Source organism: Antennarius striatus, chromosome 13 (genome assembly GCF_040054535.1).
Source record: "Antennarius striatus isolate MH-2024 chromosome 13, ASM4005453v1, whole genome shotgun sequence".
Classification (NCBI taxonomy): Eukaryota; Metazoa; Chordata; class Actinopteri; order Lophiiformes; family Antennariidae; genus Antennarius; species Antennarius striatus.
This window is the reverse complement of record NC_090788.1, coordinates 16,744,235-16,763,321: the sequence shown is the minus strand read 5'-3', so window position 1 is coordinate 16,763,321 and position 19,087 is coordinate 16,744,235. Positions and strand designations below refer to the sequence as shown.

At 39.1% G+C, this 19,087-nt stretch overlaps 2 protein-coding genes across 2 annotated transcripts; one reads left to right on the top strand and one right to left on the bottom strand.

Moving 5' to 3' along the window:
• Positions 1-524: 524 nt before the first annotated feature.
• On the bottom strand, positions 525-2,516 carry ccna1 (cyclin A1). Its single transcript, XM_068330441.1, has 8 exons — positions 2,367-2,516; positions 2,057-2,276; positions 1,846-1,955; positions 1,496-1,722; positions 1,196-1,400; positions 970-1,083; positions 741-874; positions 525-576 (listed from the first exon to the last, which is right to left on the bottom strand). Exons 1-8 carry the CDS (start codon positions 2,514-2,516, stop codon positions 525-527), a joined length of 1,212 nt encoding a protein of 403 aa, XP_068186542.1.
• Positions 2,517-17,983: 15,467 nt separating this feature from the next.
• On the top strand, positions 17,984-18,325 carry LOC137605733 (serine-rich and transmembrane domain-containing protein 1). The gene has a single exon (XM_068330440.1). The coding sequence runs from the start codon at positions 17,984-17,986 to the stop codon at positions 18,323-18,325; it is 342 nt and encodes a 113-aa protein (XP_068186541.1).
• The last annotated feature ends 762 nt before the right edge of the window (positions 18,326-19,087 follow it).

Sequence of the window (19,087 nt, the reverse complement as noted above, 5' to 3'; positions counted from 1 at the left end):
TATTTCCTTTAGCCTGAGCTCTTTAAATTAATTAATTAAATTAGTCAGTTATTACTTGTTCACTACACATGTGGTGGACACACACACACACACACACACACACGTATATATATATATATATATATATATATATATATATATATATATATATATATATAGCTTAAATGTAATTTAAAATTACTATATAAATACTGAATGCTTTAAGTGGTGACACTTATAATCATAATTTGAAATAAAAGCTCAATAAATTGTAGATTGACACTCATAATTTAACAGTTATTAAAAACATTCATATAAAAACCAGTAAGTATACACATTCTTCAGTCATAAAGTATGTTTAAAACAATTTATTGGTAGATAGCATTAGCACAAACTTCAGGGAAATAGAATCAAATGAAGCACCCAAAGGATAATAACATATCAGGATTTGTTGGACGATTCAGCTTATTTTGTCCTGTTGTCCTCTAATAATACAATTCAATTTTCTCTGAGCAGAAACATGAGAAGATGGGTGGAGTGGTGATTCATAAGGGCGTTAGAATAGGTGGTAGTGTGATTAGTGACACATGACAATACCTGCAACAGACAAAAGAAGAGTAAAATTGGATCCCAGATGATTGACAAGCAAGCCAAACTGCAAATAAAATACCTTAAAGGCCTAATGTTTACACAAGCTGTCAGCAATGGCTTCTCAATAAATTCACATAAATAATTTTGATAAGCTACAAACTAGTATTTACTTTGAGCTCTTATACTTCTCCCTGATGGTCTGCTGTGGACAAGTATCTGCGCTGATGTAAAGGTGGTGGAGGTCAGTGAAGCAGGACATAATATCGTCCATTGTATAACCAGTAAAGGTATGTAAAGAATCAGGCTAAAACATACAAGAAAAAAATCTGTTAGTTCCTTGAAAAAAAAAAATGTTAAAGAGATTCTAAGCCGGCTTTGCAATGATCTGAATAAACTTACCCAGAGAGCCTTGTTTAGAGTGTAGTTTGCAAGACAGTAGGCTCCAGCTGCTAGGATAGATGGATTGTATATTACTAATGGATCCATTTCCAGCAGGCTTAACTCTGTAATATACTAAGAAGAGACAAAAACACATTGCTGCATCGACAAAAGATCATGGAACATGGTGAACTCTAACTTAAATGGTGGTGGATATTGAGTTGAACACTGGAGATGTTTTCCTCACCAGGGCCAGGTTCCTGGTGGTGGCACAGACCTGGTGGATGGATATGAAAATATTAAGGAATTGGTCTGCGGTGGGGGCCATCAGCTCAAAAGCCAGTACTTTCAGGAAGATGTGTTCCATCTGCATCAACTGCTCTTTAGTGTAGGTGTTGTCTGTGATGTACACAAAGTCTTTCAGCTCAGGAGGGGAGATTTCCTCATATTTTCTGCAGGTTGACAGATCAGATGACGTCGGGATTTTGGAAAAATCAATGACTGGATAGGAAACATATGAAATCTCTTTAAACACAAACACGCTTACGCAGCAGTCAGTAAAGCTGCAGTGCCGACCAGCTGTAGCTTGGACCGTTTCACAGATTTTGTGCGGGAGAGAAAGCGGTCTAAATAGTTGACAGCGAGATAGAGAGTTTCAGAATGAAGCTTGTATTCCTGGGCAACTTCCACTAGCCAGTCCACCAGGACGACCCGCATGTCATTTGTGATCTCTGGATGATGTCTCAGGTAGGCTGGCCTTGGCATGAACCTCATCTGGCATTAGAAACAAAACCAAATTATTCATAAGTATTTAAAGCTATTTCACAGAAGAAAACAAAACATTACACACTGTAATTTGTTAAGGATTAATTTTTCATAGTTCAGATGATTTCACACCTCTCTCTCCCTCATGTGCTGATAAATTTCCTCTGTGTAATCAGAAACACACAGCATCTCCTCTAACACCACAGAATCATCAGACTGCATTGAGGTGTCCTGGAATGAACCTATAAAAGAGAGAATACCACCTCAGATTAAGAGCACAAAACAAGTCTTTGTGTGATTTTGTTCCTGTCATCTCATCTCTTCCTGTCACCTCTCATCTCACCTGAACCGAGTTCCAACAGGAGTTTACAATTTTCATTCTGAAAGATATCCTTTTCGGAATCTAAGTATGAGTTGTTTGAGGTGACTTCTTGACCGGAAGCAGCGAGAACAACTTCACGAGCCTCTTCGACGTACACATTATAACTGGAACTGGAGGGATAGCCAAAGAGGGCAACTTGGGAGCTACCTGATATCGAACTAGGCTTGGAAAACTGGCTTCCCTGTGGAAAAAAATGACACAACTTGATTGAAATGTTCCGTAAGGGGAGATCACAACATTTAGCTCTGTCCGTTGCACCTTTCTTACTCACCTGGCTGGAGGACAGACCATGTTGCTCATTTTCTGACAGTGTACCCAGCACCACCCGGTGCTGGACAGGAACTGCATTGGCTCTACTCTGATGTGGAAGGTTTTCTATGCCAATCAGATTTTTGCCAGGGGAGTTTGTACTTAGGTCCATCTTTAAAGAAGGAAATGGAAATGGAACAAATAATTAGGTGGTACAGGAGTGGAAAAATAATAGAAACACTTGATAAACAAGAGCTTTGAGGAGGCGGTACATCTCTCCAGGCGCTGAGTGTAGTTACGTGAAGAGTTCTTTCCATTTAGCAGTCAGGTAGAAATAAATATCAAAATTGTAACAAAGTCAATTGGAACAAAATGTGCTTCAATAACAATCTCACTCTTTTCTCAAGAAGTTGTATGAAATGTTGGTATGAAAACACAAAACAAAGATAATTTACGCCTTTTTTAGATAGGAAATATTGCTGATATTTATGCATGATTTGTTTGCGAAAATAAAACATCCTCAAAGTGAAACAATCTTCCACGTGTTTGAAATTCATAAAAACATATCAATGGCTCTGAGTTATACTCCAAACAAAAGAGAAATATTCAGAGAGGGAAGAAAGGAAAACTATATGATGCCACAAGCATCATATACATAAATGAAGATATGTTGAGCAGGTAAATGTTGAGCAAGTAAATGAATCATTAAAAATTTATATTGGTATAACACAGATCAATAGAACAGTTTCTGTCTAAAATATGCAAGAAAGATTTTATTGGTTTATTATTTGCATTTCATATCTTCTGAGATATTAATTATAATATAATGTTAATATCATATGTTAATAAAATTTAATCTCAAATCATCACATATGAGTGACTGAAACAAATAAATGTTTTAGATTTCCGATGGAAAATCTATCAAAGTAATTATGAAAATAGCCGGGGGTTACCTTCAATTTGCAAAAGTACAGTTCAATGGAGTTCAAACCTTCACTGGAGACAAAACATAAAACATTCTTGTGGCCGACTAAAAGATTATTGATGATAGATCCAGCTGTGGAGCACTGTAGAAACACTGGGAGCAAGGAAAAGGATATATACGAAACGTTATTTTCACTGAAATATGAACACAAATGATGACATTCCGCGTAACTCCAAAAAGTAGGTGTGTGTTAAACAAAATAGTTCAGATCTACATATTTATGTGAGCACAGATTTCAATGAAAAATGAAATCTACAACAACTGAGTTCTCCAACACACCTGCGTTAAACATGTGTGAAAAATTATTACCATGGTTACAAGGATTTTAATTACACACATGGTTTGGCAAACGAGATAACAAGGCTTCAAATGAAGCCTAGCGCAGAGATCACCATGTGGTTCCAGCTGTTCCTGGACGAAACCTGACGGCCACTCACCGATCACCGGTTACCAGGTGACCAGGATGGGACACGGGATGTTTCCTCTGACAGCAACCATCAGCAGTTTCCTTCTTGTGCGTCTGGCCTGCGGATCAGGAGGCAAATAGCGGTTTCTCTGTTTAAGTGAGTCCAAACTACTTTCTGCTGTGGCTGGTGTTGGTTTCCTTCGTTAACTTCTGTTGAACGTCTGGACGCACCGGAGCGAACAGTCGGTGACGTCAGTCTCATCTGTCCGCCACCGGAACATCTGTGATCAGTACAATGATTAGGATTATATCATTAGGATAAGTATTTTATTCTTACAAATAAGCTTTATAAGTTGCTGTTATTGATTTTGCTTTTTTATAATTGCATATATGAGAAATAGTTTTTTGTTTTTTGTTTTTTTTTTGACGAAAACTCCCAAAAAGGCATTGGAAAACTATAAGTTACAATTTGGTCTTGTGTGGTTCACTGAAAAAACACGAGAGAGCAAGTGGACATTTAAATGACCTGTAATGTAGTTGATTTAGGGACTACTGTATAAAAAAATCCACAGTGGACAATGAGAAAAAATAAATCAGTTACAACCCATGCCCACAACCTGCTGTTCCTATATTGTCCATAAGGTGGCAGAGTTTCTCCTCAAGGTCAGATACGTCTGCTGTAGTATATTGTACATGATTGAGGAAATTAATAGCATGGTGTCATCTTTAATAAACATATTAGAAGAAAAAAATGAGGGCACAGCCACAAGAAGTTAAATAAAAGCAATATGGAAAAATTACAACCAAGTCAGTGTCATTATCACGCATTAATATCACATTTTACAAATGAGCAAATCCAGCAATCACCCAAACGCCTTAGGGGTGGAGATGGTGCAAAGCACTGAAATAGTCTGATTAAAATAGAAAAATGGCTTACATGTAGATGTGCCAGGAATTACTATTGTTCTTGTTATTAGTACTGTTGCATACTGTGACTCACTGCATTTTTTGTTTGAACTCAATTTTTATGTTAACAAGACTGCATGTGTCGAAAGTAGAAAATAAATTCAAATACAATTTAGTCAATTTCACTGGTTACAGACTTGCAGCTGGATTATAAATCAGTGCCAGTTATAACAAACAAAGAAGGATGGTTTGGTCGTTAGCGATTGCCTCTCCGACACAGCATATTAGAACTTTGCTCTACCCCAGAACCAGTGGAATATTCTGCAGTTGACTGACACGTCGGCCTACTGTGGATATTTTCTTAAAATAATCTAAATTTGCTGTTCATATTGTCCTGAGAGAAGAAACACACAACTGTATAAACACACATGGAAGTTTAAACACAAAACACAAGATTGTCTCCTTCCTCATTTAAATTCAGTGTTTAAGCAGATGCAGATTGCATATGACAGATAGCACTGGGTTGTTGCCATTTCATTAGTGTGATGTATTGCTGGTGACAGACTTTGGCCAGATGGGCTGGTGGTTTGAGCATCACCTCAGAAATAGAGCTCCATCTGGGAGAATCCGTCCAGACGAGGATGGACGAATCTCATCTCTCAGCAGCACCTTCATCCAGTAGTGTTACCTCTATTGGGAGACATCACAACTGAGACTTTGTCTCACCCCAAGCACAAAACAGTGTTAGATGTGTTAGATGAAAATGCAGTCTAATCTGCTGAGGTGTGACGAGGATTTTTTTTCATCACTTTTTGCAGGAGAAACAGCTCTTCCCTTTACAATTATGGATAACAGTGAGATGAACCAAATGTCTCTCTTAAATGTTTCATATCTGGCTACAGATGAGGCATTGTGGAATTCTACTGTCTCACCAGTTCTCAGCATCTATTAAATATTAATTATCCTCTTTTCTCTTGAGAACTTTGTTTCATGGTGACTGGTTGATATTTCTAGACAAAATTACTCAGCCACCAAGGACATAGTCTAAACTGTTTAGTTATTTTGTGAAAATGCTTCATGCACCAGGTTTTATTAGGTTGGATTAACAGTATTTAATATCTCTACAGGGGGCTGGCATCACAAAGGTATGTTTTCAAAGCAACACAGACCACAACTCCAAAAAAGGTTAAAAACTGTGCCAAAAATTCAGAGCAAAATATCCTAAAATAATTGGAATAATGAAAAAATAAATAAAGTAATAAAAATCTTGTTGATGGTTAAATATATCACTCAGTCTTTGTGCAATGAGAATACAGTACCGGATGCTAATGGTCGTCATAAACTAAAGGACATTCTGTTGAGGAAGAATGAGGTGGAAATTTGGTGCCAATCGTTCTAGTGGCCCTGGGGCAGAGTAGGAAAATGAGTTCTATGGTAGGAGGAAGGTGTTCTGTCAATACGAAGAGCTCCTTTTACCCATTATTTATGGCGGTGGAATGCAGGAAACCAGGAAACAACACACACTTATTTTAATAATTCAATACGTGAAGAGATTGGCGTTATGGGAGCATCAGCAGACCCCTCAGTGGATGGACACACTGCTATGCAAACAACTACCCAGCTGTGATTGGCTAAAGTGCCTGAAAGGGTCAGGAAAAATAAATTTGTCGGTATTCCTGCTCATAGATTGCTTGTCAGAAGGATGGTCGTCGTCGTTACCCAGAAGCAATATTCAAACTGACCTTTGACACCCAGCATATTGACGGTATGTTACCTTCTCTCCGAATAGTGTTACAAATCTGACAGCTGATCTGAATGACTGTTCAGTTCAGTATTTGTACATTTTCAAATAGATGAACATCTGTCTTCATCTACTGTCAGTATTGATATGCTTCAACACGATTATGAGACATTTGATCCGATCTATCAGTTGATCACGAAATCACAGACTGTAGTCGATAATATGACGCCACAGTGCTGTAACATTCTGAACAAACGCATCTACTAATGATAAAATTACATTATGACAAGTGCTTGAAAGAAAAAACATTTGCTCATTGTGTTGTTGATCATAGTTTCAGCTCATTTAAAATTAGTGATTATTTTCATTATAAATCAATCTGCTCATTATGTTCTGCATGAGTTTGTTGTTACACCCTGCATACACATATGTGCTGCTCTTGATATTCCACTATGACTGACACAAAACACCGCTGCTAAACTGGAGTCTACTCCCCTCTGTCCAGTGACAACGTTGCTCGGTGTAAATGCACTACTGTAGGTCAAATGACCTGGAAGATACTAGAAAAGCTGGAAGACACCTGTCACACTTCTGCAAGTACATCAATAAGTGTCCAAATGTTATTTACATCACAAATTACTGAAAGAGAAGTGACGCATTTATTCAAATATTCATATTTACTTCAATAAATATATATTATTGTATATTATATTATTATTATATTAAAACTACTACTAATACATAGAATTTGATAAAGGTATGTTTTCTAGAGTGCAGTCCAGTTTCTGCTGTCAGGAGACAAATGTCTCTTTATTTTAATTTTCTTGCCCTGCACAGAAGCAAACATGAAGTTTGATCAGATCTCAGTTGTGGAACTTACTCACAGAGGAAAAGTTTAAGTTCTTCACACTTTCTCACAACACAGCTATTAATTTTACGCCAAAAGCTTCCTGCACTTTTTACTACTAAGTTTACTACTTTTTAATTTGAAGTCGTTAAATCATGAGTGAAGATGTGTGAGGAGAGGAGACAGCTGAATGGAATACAGGCTACATTAAACGACTCAATAATCCTGTGAACAAGTGTCCTATTGTAGCGTTTGTCCATGTTCCTCCACCCACAATGTATAACATCCAATGTCTCGCCCTCTTTCCAAGGATGGTTCAGATGAATAATAAATGCCTGAAGAGTAAGGTTTTTTTTTTTTTTTTCAATTTAAGGGACTCCAAAAATCTTTTGGTGCCTTAAATTATTCATATATTCAAATGAATCTGACTATGAGGACATCTTTCGTCCTTTTTTCCCCTCGTTCATGAATTTAGAGTGCGCCTTTGAGAAGGTTTGGGTAAAACCGCCGAGACCGTAACCAGTTCAGGTTTCAGCAGCTTCAGAAGGGTTCTGTTCACTTATTTAATCATGTGTTTCTTTACATCCTGTCCTTGGATGTTGTGGATTTATTCCTACTGAACCAGCCTGGAGGGTTTGAGTTTTGTCATTTTAACAATGTCAATGTCTTTTTTTCCCTTCTCATTCTTATTCTGGTGTTTGGTCTGTCAAGCTGCTCTGGTGTGTGTGTGTGTGTGTGTGTGTGTGTGTGTGTGTGTGTGGTCTGTTATGCCTCAGTGTTTTTCTCCACTTCAGCCGCTGCATCTCGTTTTGATTGACAGGACATTGTCATGAGACGTTAAGTGTAGCCAGTGTGGCTGACATCTGATGTTCCAAATCTTTTACAAATCAAACTATAGATCACATCTTAGAGACAGACTTTTTTTTTTAACTGTTTCTCCAAAATTAGGAATGCAAAGCCATATATACTTTCTGTGAAAAAACCGAGAGAGAATGAAAGCCTTCCGTTGCTCAAGTCTCTAATTTAGATTTTGTAAGCTTCTGTCTCAGCGGGGAGTTTTTCAAATTGTTTCCGATTACCAGAGAGTTTCAAACCGCAGCTGGTATTCGGCTAAAATACACTCAACTTCTTTCAAATTTGCGACTAATGTCTGACACTTTCCCATCTGTTATGTAACAGTTTCAAGCCATTCCCACAAGTTTAGCAGAACGAGCATCTCAAATTCCAAAAGATGCAAAAACAAACAAGCAAACACACACAAGCAAACACACACACACACACACACACACACACACACACACACACACGCACACAGAAAAACATCAGCCCAAAATAGCCTCCAAAGGCTGCTGCAGCCCCCTCATTGAAGCATGTCTCCCCCTCATTATCATGCAGTGCAGAGACTGGTGTCCTCACAAGGGCAGTGCTGGGATGGAGTGGACTCAGAACAGGCTGGGAAATCAGAGAATGACACAGAATTGGCGGCCACGCCTTCCAGGATTAGCAACAAAAGCCAGCTGAGGCCAAAGCTCTTATCTCCATCCTTCAGTCCTCTCTCTGTCACACACAGACACACAAGCAACACAAATTCTCACAGGAATACTGGAGTTTGCTCAGAGACAAGTGTGTGTACTCACACAGAGGTAATTAGCTCTGCTAAACATATACGCTGCTTAGAAAAACAAGGAACGTAACGATTCCCTGTGATAGATTTAGAAATGTCCTTACAGAATGTGATTAACAGACTGGAGGTCAGAGAAAATAATATAGATAATAATTAAATGAAGAAACATTCCCTTCCTCTGTCCTTGTTCTTCTCCCTCAGCAGCATCAACATCAGTGGAACTGCCTAGAGGGTCTCATTAAAAATATTTATCAAGCCTTTTCTGTTTTGGTTGGTGCAGATTAAGAAAATATTCGCAAATGAATTTGTGCTCCTCAGATGAATCCCAAACCTCCTCACACAGCTGTCACATCTTTGTCTGAAGTAGGAACACTGCAGCCATGTGACGTTTGTGAAAACTGGATTTGGATGTAAAATAAAGTTGTCTTCGTCTTGTCTCCGTTCTCTCTGTTCTCCACTGCTGCCGGTGTCGGCGGACAGATGGTGACAGACGGAGGCATCTGTTCAAGAGGAGGTGCCGTCCTCTCACTGAATACCATGAAGGTGTTAAGAAGCAGATGCACAGCATTTATTTTAGATCAAAGGAGATGGAAACATAATAAGAGTCCAAAAATGAGCATGCTCTAGAAAGATTTCTGTACTGATGCACTTTAAAGGCTTAGTTCACACAAATCATGAAAAGATATCTTTTCAACTTTATCTACTTTCTACCAAAGAAAACAGTCTGAATGAAAGCAGCATGTTTCTGTTAAATAGTTGTACTTTAGATTTTTTTATGCACCACATTTGAGAGAAGGGTGTAGATATAAAAAGAAATTGCCAACAGATTTTGATGAAGAGCTGATTAAATTTCGAGGCGTAAATGCAGGTGCGGAATTACTTTACTTCTTTCTCTGAGTATGCAAGATATTGTCAACTTCCCTATTGAACATTTTGCATTTCGTATCATGTTATGATACATAAAAGCATACAAAAGACCATTTAAAACGTTCTGGGGATGGTTCTGACTTACACTTGAACAGATTTATTCATGCATGACAGTAATTCAATGACTTTAGTTGGTGTCTACATCACATTGCCACACACTTACGATAACATGCTAAGCTAATATAATGAAAACAATAAAGATTTTCATGGATAAACAAAACGTGCTATCACCAACACCGCTGGCATCAGCACCACTGTGCCAAAGCAGAGCCTCGCAGTCATCAGTCTTGTTTAAACACAGGCTAATCAGTGTTTTCAGCAGCACTGCAAACAAATTCAACCCCTGTTATGATGTAGTGATGTAGAAATGAACTGTCCAAACAATCTCAAACAATCTGCATTGCTGAACACGTTTATATGACCTTTTTTTGTGTAAATTGACCTTAGAAACTGACTTAATCTTAAGAATATAGATGAATCTCTATATTGTTGTATCGATCTTGTTTAATTTCCCTAAAAGCATCGTAAAAATTTTAGAGACATTCTTAATGGTGAAGTTCAGTGTCCCAGTTGGGTCGTTGGTTTCTCTCTAATGCTGTCTTTTGATGCAGTTTCCCGTGATCAGAGAAAGATTGCATCAATATTAAGGAGACATAAAATATATAACCAAACAATGTGAGAAATTATGATTTGTATGTGAATGTAATGATCTGTCTATTTTTCTGTTAAAAGCAAATGTTCAACAGCTTGTTCACTATGAGGTATATGTGCTCGATAATTAAGGATCAAAGATAGATTTGATGAGCAGCAAGGGAGGGGGGGTGTTTCGCCCTCTCCTCCTTCCTTCTCATCCCTTCTCAAGGGAGCAAGAAAAGAAGCAGCATCATTCAATCATTACAGTCTCTCGTTTTCAGACAGGTGATGAATAAAAGCTCACTCATAGAATTCATGGTCCCACCACATTTCACAATGTCGTGAAAGAGAGAGAGAGAGAGAGAGAGAGAGAGAGAGAGAGAGAGAGAGAGAGAGAGAGAGAGAGAGAGACAGAGAGAGAGAGAGAGAGGGAGAGAGAGAGAGGGAGAGAGAGGGAGAGAGAGAGATGGGTAGATCTCAGGGGCAGATTTGGTCTGCTCAGCTGAAAGACCAAACACAACGGGATGGATCTCTGCACGACGTGATCACAAGTGAGGACCGGCTGAAAAGGTCTGTGTCTGTTTCTTTACCGTCCATTTCTCGTGTGCTGCTGATGCGTCAGGCTGTTTCAGATGAAATGTTTCCAACTGTTTTTTAAGGGGGCGACATGGCAGGGATGGTATTAATGTGATCGTGAGAGGGGATTCCTGCTGCATAGAGACCCGTCTGTCTCTCTTTAGCTGCAACTTTATTCAGTGCGTTATCACTGCCTATAGGGCATAGGCAGAGTAAACATCATTACAGAGAAGACATGGAGGAAATACACAACACTGCAATTAAAAAGAGAGTTGAGACTTGTGAGAAAAAGATAAAGGTAGAAGGGGAGGAATTTACATTTATTGACCTGGGAAATAAGTGGGTTTTATGTGATAGATGAGAAGAAGAAGAATGAGAGAAGTAGTAAGTCCATAGACAAGGAAAAGAAACTCAAGGATTCAAGGATTTTTGTGAACAAAAGTGAGGTTTGTTTGTCTTTTAAAAACCATGTACGACTTGATGTGTTCCTCAGAGTAAATCCAAACTGAACATGAGCTGCAAGCAGACAAGGACTGCTCCATTTATTGATATGCATTCAGAGGAATCGGTGATGGTTAACAAAGGAGAAAAGGGTGTAACACACACACACACACACACACACACACACACACACACACACACACACACACACACACACACACACACACACACACACACACACACACACACACACACACACACATCAAAGAGCTTATTATCTCCACTGGCCAATTAACAAAATCCGTCCACTACTTGCTTCGTAATTACAGATTATAATGTTTTAACTCGTGTTACTGTTTCTGTCAGATGTAATGAACATGTTCAAGCACCTTCTTCTTTCAATCCCATTTGTCTTTATTTTTTTAAATCTTTACCTTCCCGTGCTTGAATCAGATAACGTGAGCGGAGGGGCTTTGACCCCTGGTCAAGCTCTGAGTACCTTCAGGTGTGCTGTGAGATTATCCATTCAAATGTCAACGCCATGCATAAAAACATTAGTTTATTGTTTTGTGAGCTGCTTCAAATTCTATGTCTCATTTTAAAATTTGAAAGCACAGTACTTATCGCCTGACATTTATCAGTTTTTATATATTTATTGTTGATTTGAGTAAATGCTGATAAAATCCAAACTCTAAAGATTAGTTTCAAACTAGAACCAGGAAATGTTTGAGAGCTTTGTTCATGTTGCAGCAGCTCTTTCTTTATACTTTCATCATTCCTACTTATCTGTGATCCTCATGTGGGTTATCTGTGGTATTTTGGGGGTGCGGATTTGGAATTCATGTGGTTGCGTGTCAGGCCCGTTTTCAGCTGAGCGGACCCAGAAGATGAGATATTTAACATGTTTGAAATTCAGGACGCTTTTATCTCCTGGTAAGTTGTTGCGTCAAATAAAACCGTATGTGTGATAATCTGCCGAACTGTCACATATGAGTTTGTGTGCTGGACACACACACACACACACACACAAAATGCCATGACATTTTGCCACATGTGGGACTTGTCCATTATTCATGAAGTAAAGAGCTAATACCAGAGTTGAATACACAACAGAATGTGTCTGTCTTTTAATGGAAATCTGCCTTTAATACAAATGAAAGTTGACTTTGAATATTCCATTATGGCCACAGATATTTTTAACTACACTAGTAACTAAAATAGAAACGCTTTGAAAAGGTCATCTCTGTCTGTCCCAGAATGGAAGATCAGTGGATTTAAAAACAGCTTCATGCATAAATAAGAGGTTTTATCAACAAAAACATGAATTTTCAGAGCACAGAGATAAATCCGAATTTAATGTGTTTTAGCTCTAGCAACTGTCAAATCCACTATATTTCAAATCTTTTACTAAAATTAAAAACAAAAATCAAATGGTTGGATCATTTTTTTCACAGCTTTAGAGCATAAAACTACAAAGGCAATCACAGTAATGGGTATCATTTAAAGAAAGCAAATAAGCGGTATTGTCAAAACTAACACGTCAGGTGTTAGCACGCTAATGTGGTCGGAATTCATTATACAGGATCAGTTGTGCTGAATTAACAGCACTGGTGGGGGGTGGAGGAGCGAAGAACAGATTGAGAAAGTGGAGCACAGGAAGATTCATGACACAACGTCTCAGGAGGAGATGGAAGAGATGCATGTGTCTGTTTGAGGAGTGACTTTTAGAGCAGCTCGGGAAGGAATTTGATTAGGACAAATGGAGAATTGGTAGTCAGGGCTCAACGCCCATACAGATTAGTGGTGGGCAAATGTTCAAAGTCAAGAGGAAAGACGCAAAGGTGCAGCTGAGAGAGAAGAAACTTTAAGAACTCACAAAGAGAAATTTCTCCAGGCGGTTCAGTTAAGGGAGTGTGCAGCAGAGTTAACCAAGGATGTACTGAATATATTAAAAGCTCTTGACGTTGCCAAAAGGGTAATGCTGACATTGTAAAAAGCTGACATACATAATCAGAGAAAACTCATTGCTGTGTGAAAAGTATGGAGCGCTCCTGCATGAATCGAATGATGTGCTCCAGGCTGGGAGGCTTGAGAGGAAATGGGCAAATAAAAAGACTGAAATTAATTCTGGAAAATCTCAAGAAGGTCTAACGCTTGAGCGCCACACTGCCTGGACTGGGAGCGCAGGTGTGGGAAGACTGGTTTGAGTAGGTGGAGAAGGATGGAGATGTAAGCACGTCAAAGAGCCTCAGACTCTGGGGGCATCTGGTGTGAAGGAACGGTACTGACGCCCAAGGACCAGTGAGGACTCAGAGGATTATCTGCAAACAGATCCCACTTCTTGTCCACTATTCATGCTCATTGTAGAAGCAGCAGAGATTCAACCTCAAAAAGTTGTAGTCTGAATGTAGCATTATCTGATATTCCTAAAAGCAAAAAATATATATATATAAAATTGAGTGTACCTATTAGATTCCTTTTGATGTTAGTGAATGCATCATTCAGTGTATAATCCTTTTGGGTAACGCAGAGGTAGAGCCTCGCTTGGTGTTTGTGATGAACTAGGTTTATGATGATAATGGTTTAATCATCACCCCACATGTCACTGGATATCCATTACTGCCAGTACGGCATAAAGCACAATGATGCTTCTTTTTTGCATTTTGAGTCACAGTGACACATCTATTATGCATGCTGTTGACAAAATACTATCGTTTTTCGGGTGATATTCAACATGGGATTTACTCGAGGCAACTTCCCTTTCATTTCTGAACAGAACCCAGGATTATTTCTGTTTCTGACTCCGACACTATTCTGCAGTGGCATGAAACGTTAATTCTATGAAGTGCTGCAGAAAAACCCAATATCAGTGAAATATTTTGTTCATCTCATGGATGGGCGCTGCTGAGCACAAGTCACTCAAGTCAAAAGAGCTAACTCCATCTATAACCCAAGGATTTGTTGATTGATAATATCCATAAATGTATGTTTAGTGTCCAGTCAAGGGAGGAGGATATAGATGTGTGAGATGAATGTAATGCAGAGATTCTTTTTGTTCATATCACCCAGCAAAAGCTCAAAATGATCATGACTGGATATAAAACCAAATACATTCTCTACTGCACACGCTGGTACAGTGGATAGTAAAAGAAAAAAGTATTATAGAGGCCATTTGAGAAGGCTGTAGCTCAGGGGGTTGGTTGATGTTGACCCACAGGGGGTCTAGTGTGTTTTTCACAGGAGAGGGGAGTTTTACCAGTGTGGACTAGAAGACACAGTCAGATGGCTGGCAGTCAGGCTTGGATAAAGAATAAATCATCAGGTGGAGTGTATCCACTGAAATCGTTTGGGTTAATGTCAGCATCACACAAGAAACATAAGCTTTTCCAGAAGAACTTTGAACTCACAGAAGCTATTGGGGGGAAAAAAGTATGTGGGTGAACTTAATGAAACTTGAATGAGCTTTTCTCTAAGAATTGAACCATTAATCTTCCTTTCACCAGAAATTAGGCTTACATCTCTTATGATATTGTTTTTATATCCCTGACCAAAAAGCAAGAACCGTCAAGCTGAAAAATGCTGAGTATGTTTTTATGGAACTGTTAAAGAGCACCAGAGGTTTCCAAGACACTTAAGAGCAGTAGAAATAGGAAAAGGTATAAAGTGCGCAAAAAAAAAAATAAAAAAATCTCCAATTGAATTTTTCAGGCTCAGGAGTGAAATGTAGAGACGTTCAGGCTCAGCAGACCAGAGAATCAGCATCGCCTGGTGACTGCAGCAAAGTGAGAAGGCGTGACTGCAGAAAACTATGTCTTGAAGTTATTTAAAACCTACATACATTATGTTCAGAGAGAAAAAAAAAAATTTTACTCCAGTGTATTCACATCTTGCCTCATAGTAGGCATAAAAAAGTTTTCACAAAGATGGAATGTTATTCTTAGATAGGAAAAAAAATCAGAAACCATTGAAACCTTGTGTGAAAAAAAATCCATAATTTAATTTGTAAGAATGTATGAGATTAAATTTAGAAATGTATTCTCAAATTATCAAAATTTAAGCCCCCCTCCCAAAAAAAAAAAAAAAAAAAAATTATGAGTGACCAGTGGTGAAACCTTCAACGAGTGATGTCAGTGACAAATTGCCTTTTTATGGTAGGGGGAACTAAATTAAACTTCAAGGTGGAAATGAAGGCCTGAGTATGCGTTTCCATGACTAGTAGATTAGCTTGGAAAAGAATTAAACATACCTTGTTGCCTGGAAACAAAGAGCATCATTAGGCCCAATTATCTGCCACTCCATCTCTCAATGAACCAGCCTCATCACAGATTTCAAAACAACACATTATTAATGACAGCAAGGCATGCAGGGAGCAGGAAGGAGTAGGAGTGACAGTGAGTAGGAGTGTGTGTGTGTGTGTGTGTGTGTGTGTGTGTGTGTGTGTGTGTGTGTGTGTGTGTGTGTGTGTGTGTGTGTGTGTGTACATACATACATCACAATGTGCATCTGCACTGCTGTCCCCTTTAACTGTACATGATCTATAATAACATAATAAAACTTGAACGATCAATATCAGTAAACAGGAAATTGTGTTTTCTCCACAAAAGTTTTTTTTTTTTTTAATTATCAATCAGCATGTTTCTATGGCTGTGTAGCAGTTGTACTCTGTTGTGTGTTGTGTTTAACTTGACACAGAATGATTTTGGGTTTTTTAAGACCAGAAAAAACTAAAACAATGAAATAAATATATTTATAAATTAATTGGTATGTTACAGCACAGGGATGGATTATTTATTGTTAGCAAAGTCAGTACTGATGTAGAAAACAACAAATGACTCTACAACAAATGACACCTCATATAATTTCAAATGTGTTTATTATAGAAATGTGAAGCACACTTAAGCATAGAGTAAAATAATATATGACAAACCAGAACGACTTTTTTAAAAGCGTTTCAAGCCAATCACAGAGACCGAACACAGCAGACTGGGAACTGCTTGGGGTTCACCACTCAAACCAGCAGGGGCTCATGACAACACACCTCTGACAATCTACAACCTAAATAGAGCAATACATTCTAATCAATACTGACAAAAATATATAGTAAATGTTACTAATGACACATGGAGTCTTTACTCTGATATACATGACAATCAGTCCTTTTATTACCTTTTCAGCACAGGTGAGCCCCAGCGAGGCTTCACGTCTGTCTATATCCGCTAGCTGGCTAATAATTCTCATTTTTGCATTGCTACTCTCTATGCATTATTCATGTTACTGCAGGGTAAAACAATTGGTGATTTATGCTTCTGTTCACTTTTCCCATCAGACTGAACGGACTGTGGTTTCTCTGTCTCAGCGACACACACAGATAACAGCTTTTCGTGAAGCTTCCTTGGCTCCTGATCTGTACCTGACAGGACCCATGCTTCCTAGGGATTACACACATCTCAGCTCTGCACGCAATTTAAGATATTTTAGTTCTGACCAAAAGTCTATGAACTTCAACTTTTTTTACTTTCATTTGCACAATTTTTAGTGTTGGTAGGTTTTTTCTTACTTCTGGGTCCCAACATCATGTTATCATTGCTAAAGGGCAGACTATAATAAATACAGTTTATTTTTATTTCTTCTGTTTATTATGTAGACCAACACACATACGGTCAATAATGAAATGCGTGGCCATAAAATGTAGAGAAGTTTAGCCCTGGCAGTACCACCGTTGAGAAGATGAAGTCTGTGATCACCTCTTGCTTTTGTTCTGGTCATGGTTTTTTTTTTTTTTTCCCATTTGAAGTGTCTATCTGCTGTCAGAGAAGAAGACAACACACAAGGCCGGCCTAACCCAAATATGAAACAGACTCCCTGAGTCTCAGCGAAGCTGGGAACGTTTCTGCTTGACACTTCTCAACCACATGGTCTTCTGTGCCATGCAGTAATTCGTAGTGGAACATTATTTGCAGTTAATCTTCTGGGCAGGAGGCTGAGACTCAGCTGTCTTTGTGGAAACTGATTATGGGAAGTCTAATTTCATCAGATAAGGATGCCTTCATTTATGAGGATAAGCAGCTCCAGGCATCAGGCCTGACAGGTATTCAATGAGATGAGCGCTCCCCCTGCTGTTACTGCTCATCACCACCTCACCGCGGGCTCATATGTGATGACCGCAGCAGGTCACGCACACACACACACACACACACACACACACACACACACACACACACACACACACACACACACACACACACACACACACACACACACACACACACACACACACACAAAGACAGACAGACAGACAGACAGACAGACAGACAGACAGATAGATAGATCTTTCATTCTGAGCAGAGGATGTGGGTGAAACTCTTGTGTCAGCAAACATCTGGTATGCTCAAGAGTCCCGAAGGGAGAAATCAATTCTCCGGCAGCTTCATCACACAGAAAAGATTTTTTTTAATATATGATGGTTCAGGTGTTCTATTTTTCAGTGTAATCATGAATCTCACTCCTCTTTCCTTTTTTCTTTCAGGCAAATCTATGACAAACCACCGCCAGGATGTCAGCGATGGACGCCCCATTGATAAGTCACAATGAAACTGGAATCTCTGCAGCAGTCAATGGGACCTTCCTCCGTTTCTCCCCAACCTCTGCCTCCACGTCAGCGGCTGCCTCCTCACAGGGACGCCCGGTCGACGTTTACGTCTACGTGTGGCTCTTCCTCGGACTGCTAGCGTTCCTGCTGACACTGCTGGTCATCTCCCTCCACAGGCTGAAGAACATCATCTCCTCCTCATCCTCTCTCCCTGACGTTTGCAGCGAGGGAGGGAGCTCCTTCACCAACATGGAGATCTGCAGCATCACATCCCAAAGATCAACCATCTCCTCACTGTCCATATGAGGAGGATGGAAGGAAGCACAAGAGGACGCTTGAACGTACATTTCGGTGCATTGAAGGGCATTTCTCCATGCATGCAAAAATAGACACACACACACACACACACAAGCCATCTTCAATGTGACAAATTGCCTCAAATAAAGCTTGGCATTCCACTCCATGCATGTATTTCCACACTGGATTGAATTTGCATAAACAGGAGACGTACAGCTCAAAAACTGAGGCAGAAGTCACTTTTAGAGGCTTATTTTAAGAGTAATAACTTTTTTCCCTCTGCAAGAAGAAAGCATAATGAAAAATTCATTCCAGTTATTTTTTATTTCTCGAACTCTGCTTGTTACAGTTACCGTAAAACAAATTACTTTGCTTTCCGGTGATGCTTTGTGCAGCATGTCTCCTTAAGCCTGTACACAACTTTGCAAAGTTAGACTAGAAATGCATGACAATGCCTCAGTTGTTCCGTCAGAATTTTGGATGGTATAAATAATCTTTTACCATAATAAAGGATAACATCACTTCAAAAACTTTCCACATATCAATTTGTTCATGGTTCTTGGGCAGCAGAGATCTCTCAGGACGTCTCGCTGTGGATGAAAAGACTAGAAAGTAGTGAGGATTTTGTCTTGACAGGCAGTCAGACTCTGCATCCGCAGACAGAAGAAGGTCAAAAATAGTATCAGCGACGAGATGAATTTCTGGCCCTGACAGGCAGGTCTACCAGCAAAACAGATCACATTCTCCCGCCTGTCAGTTCTAAGGTGTGTG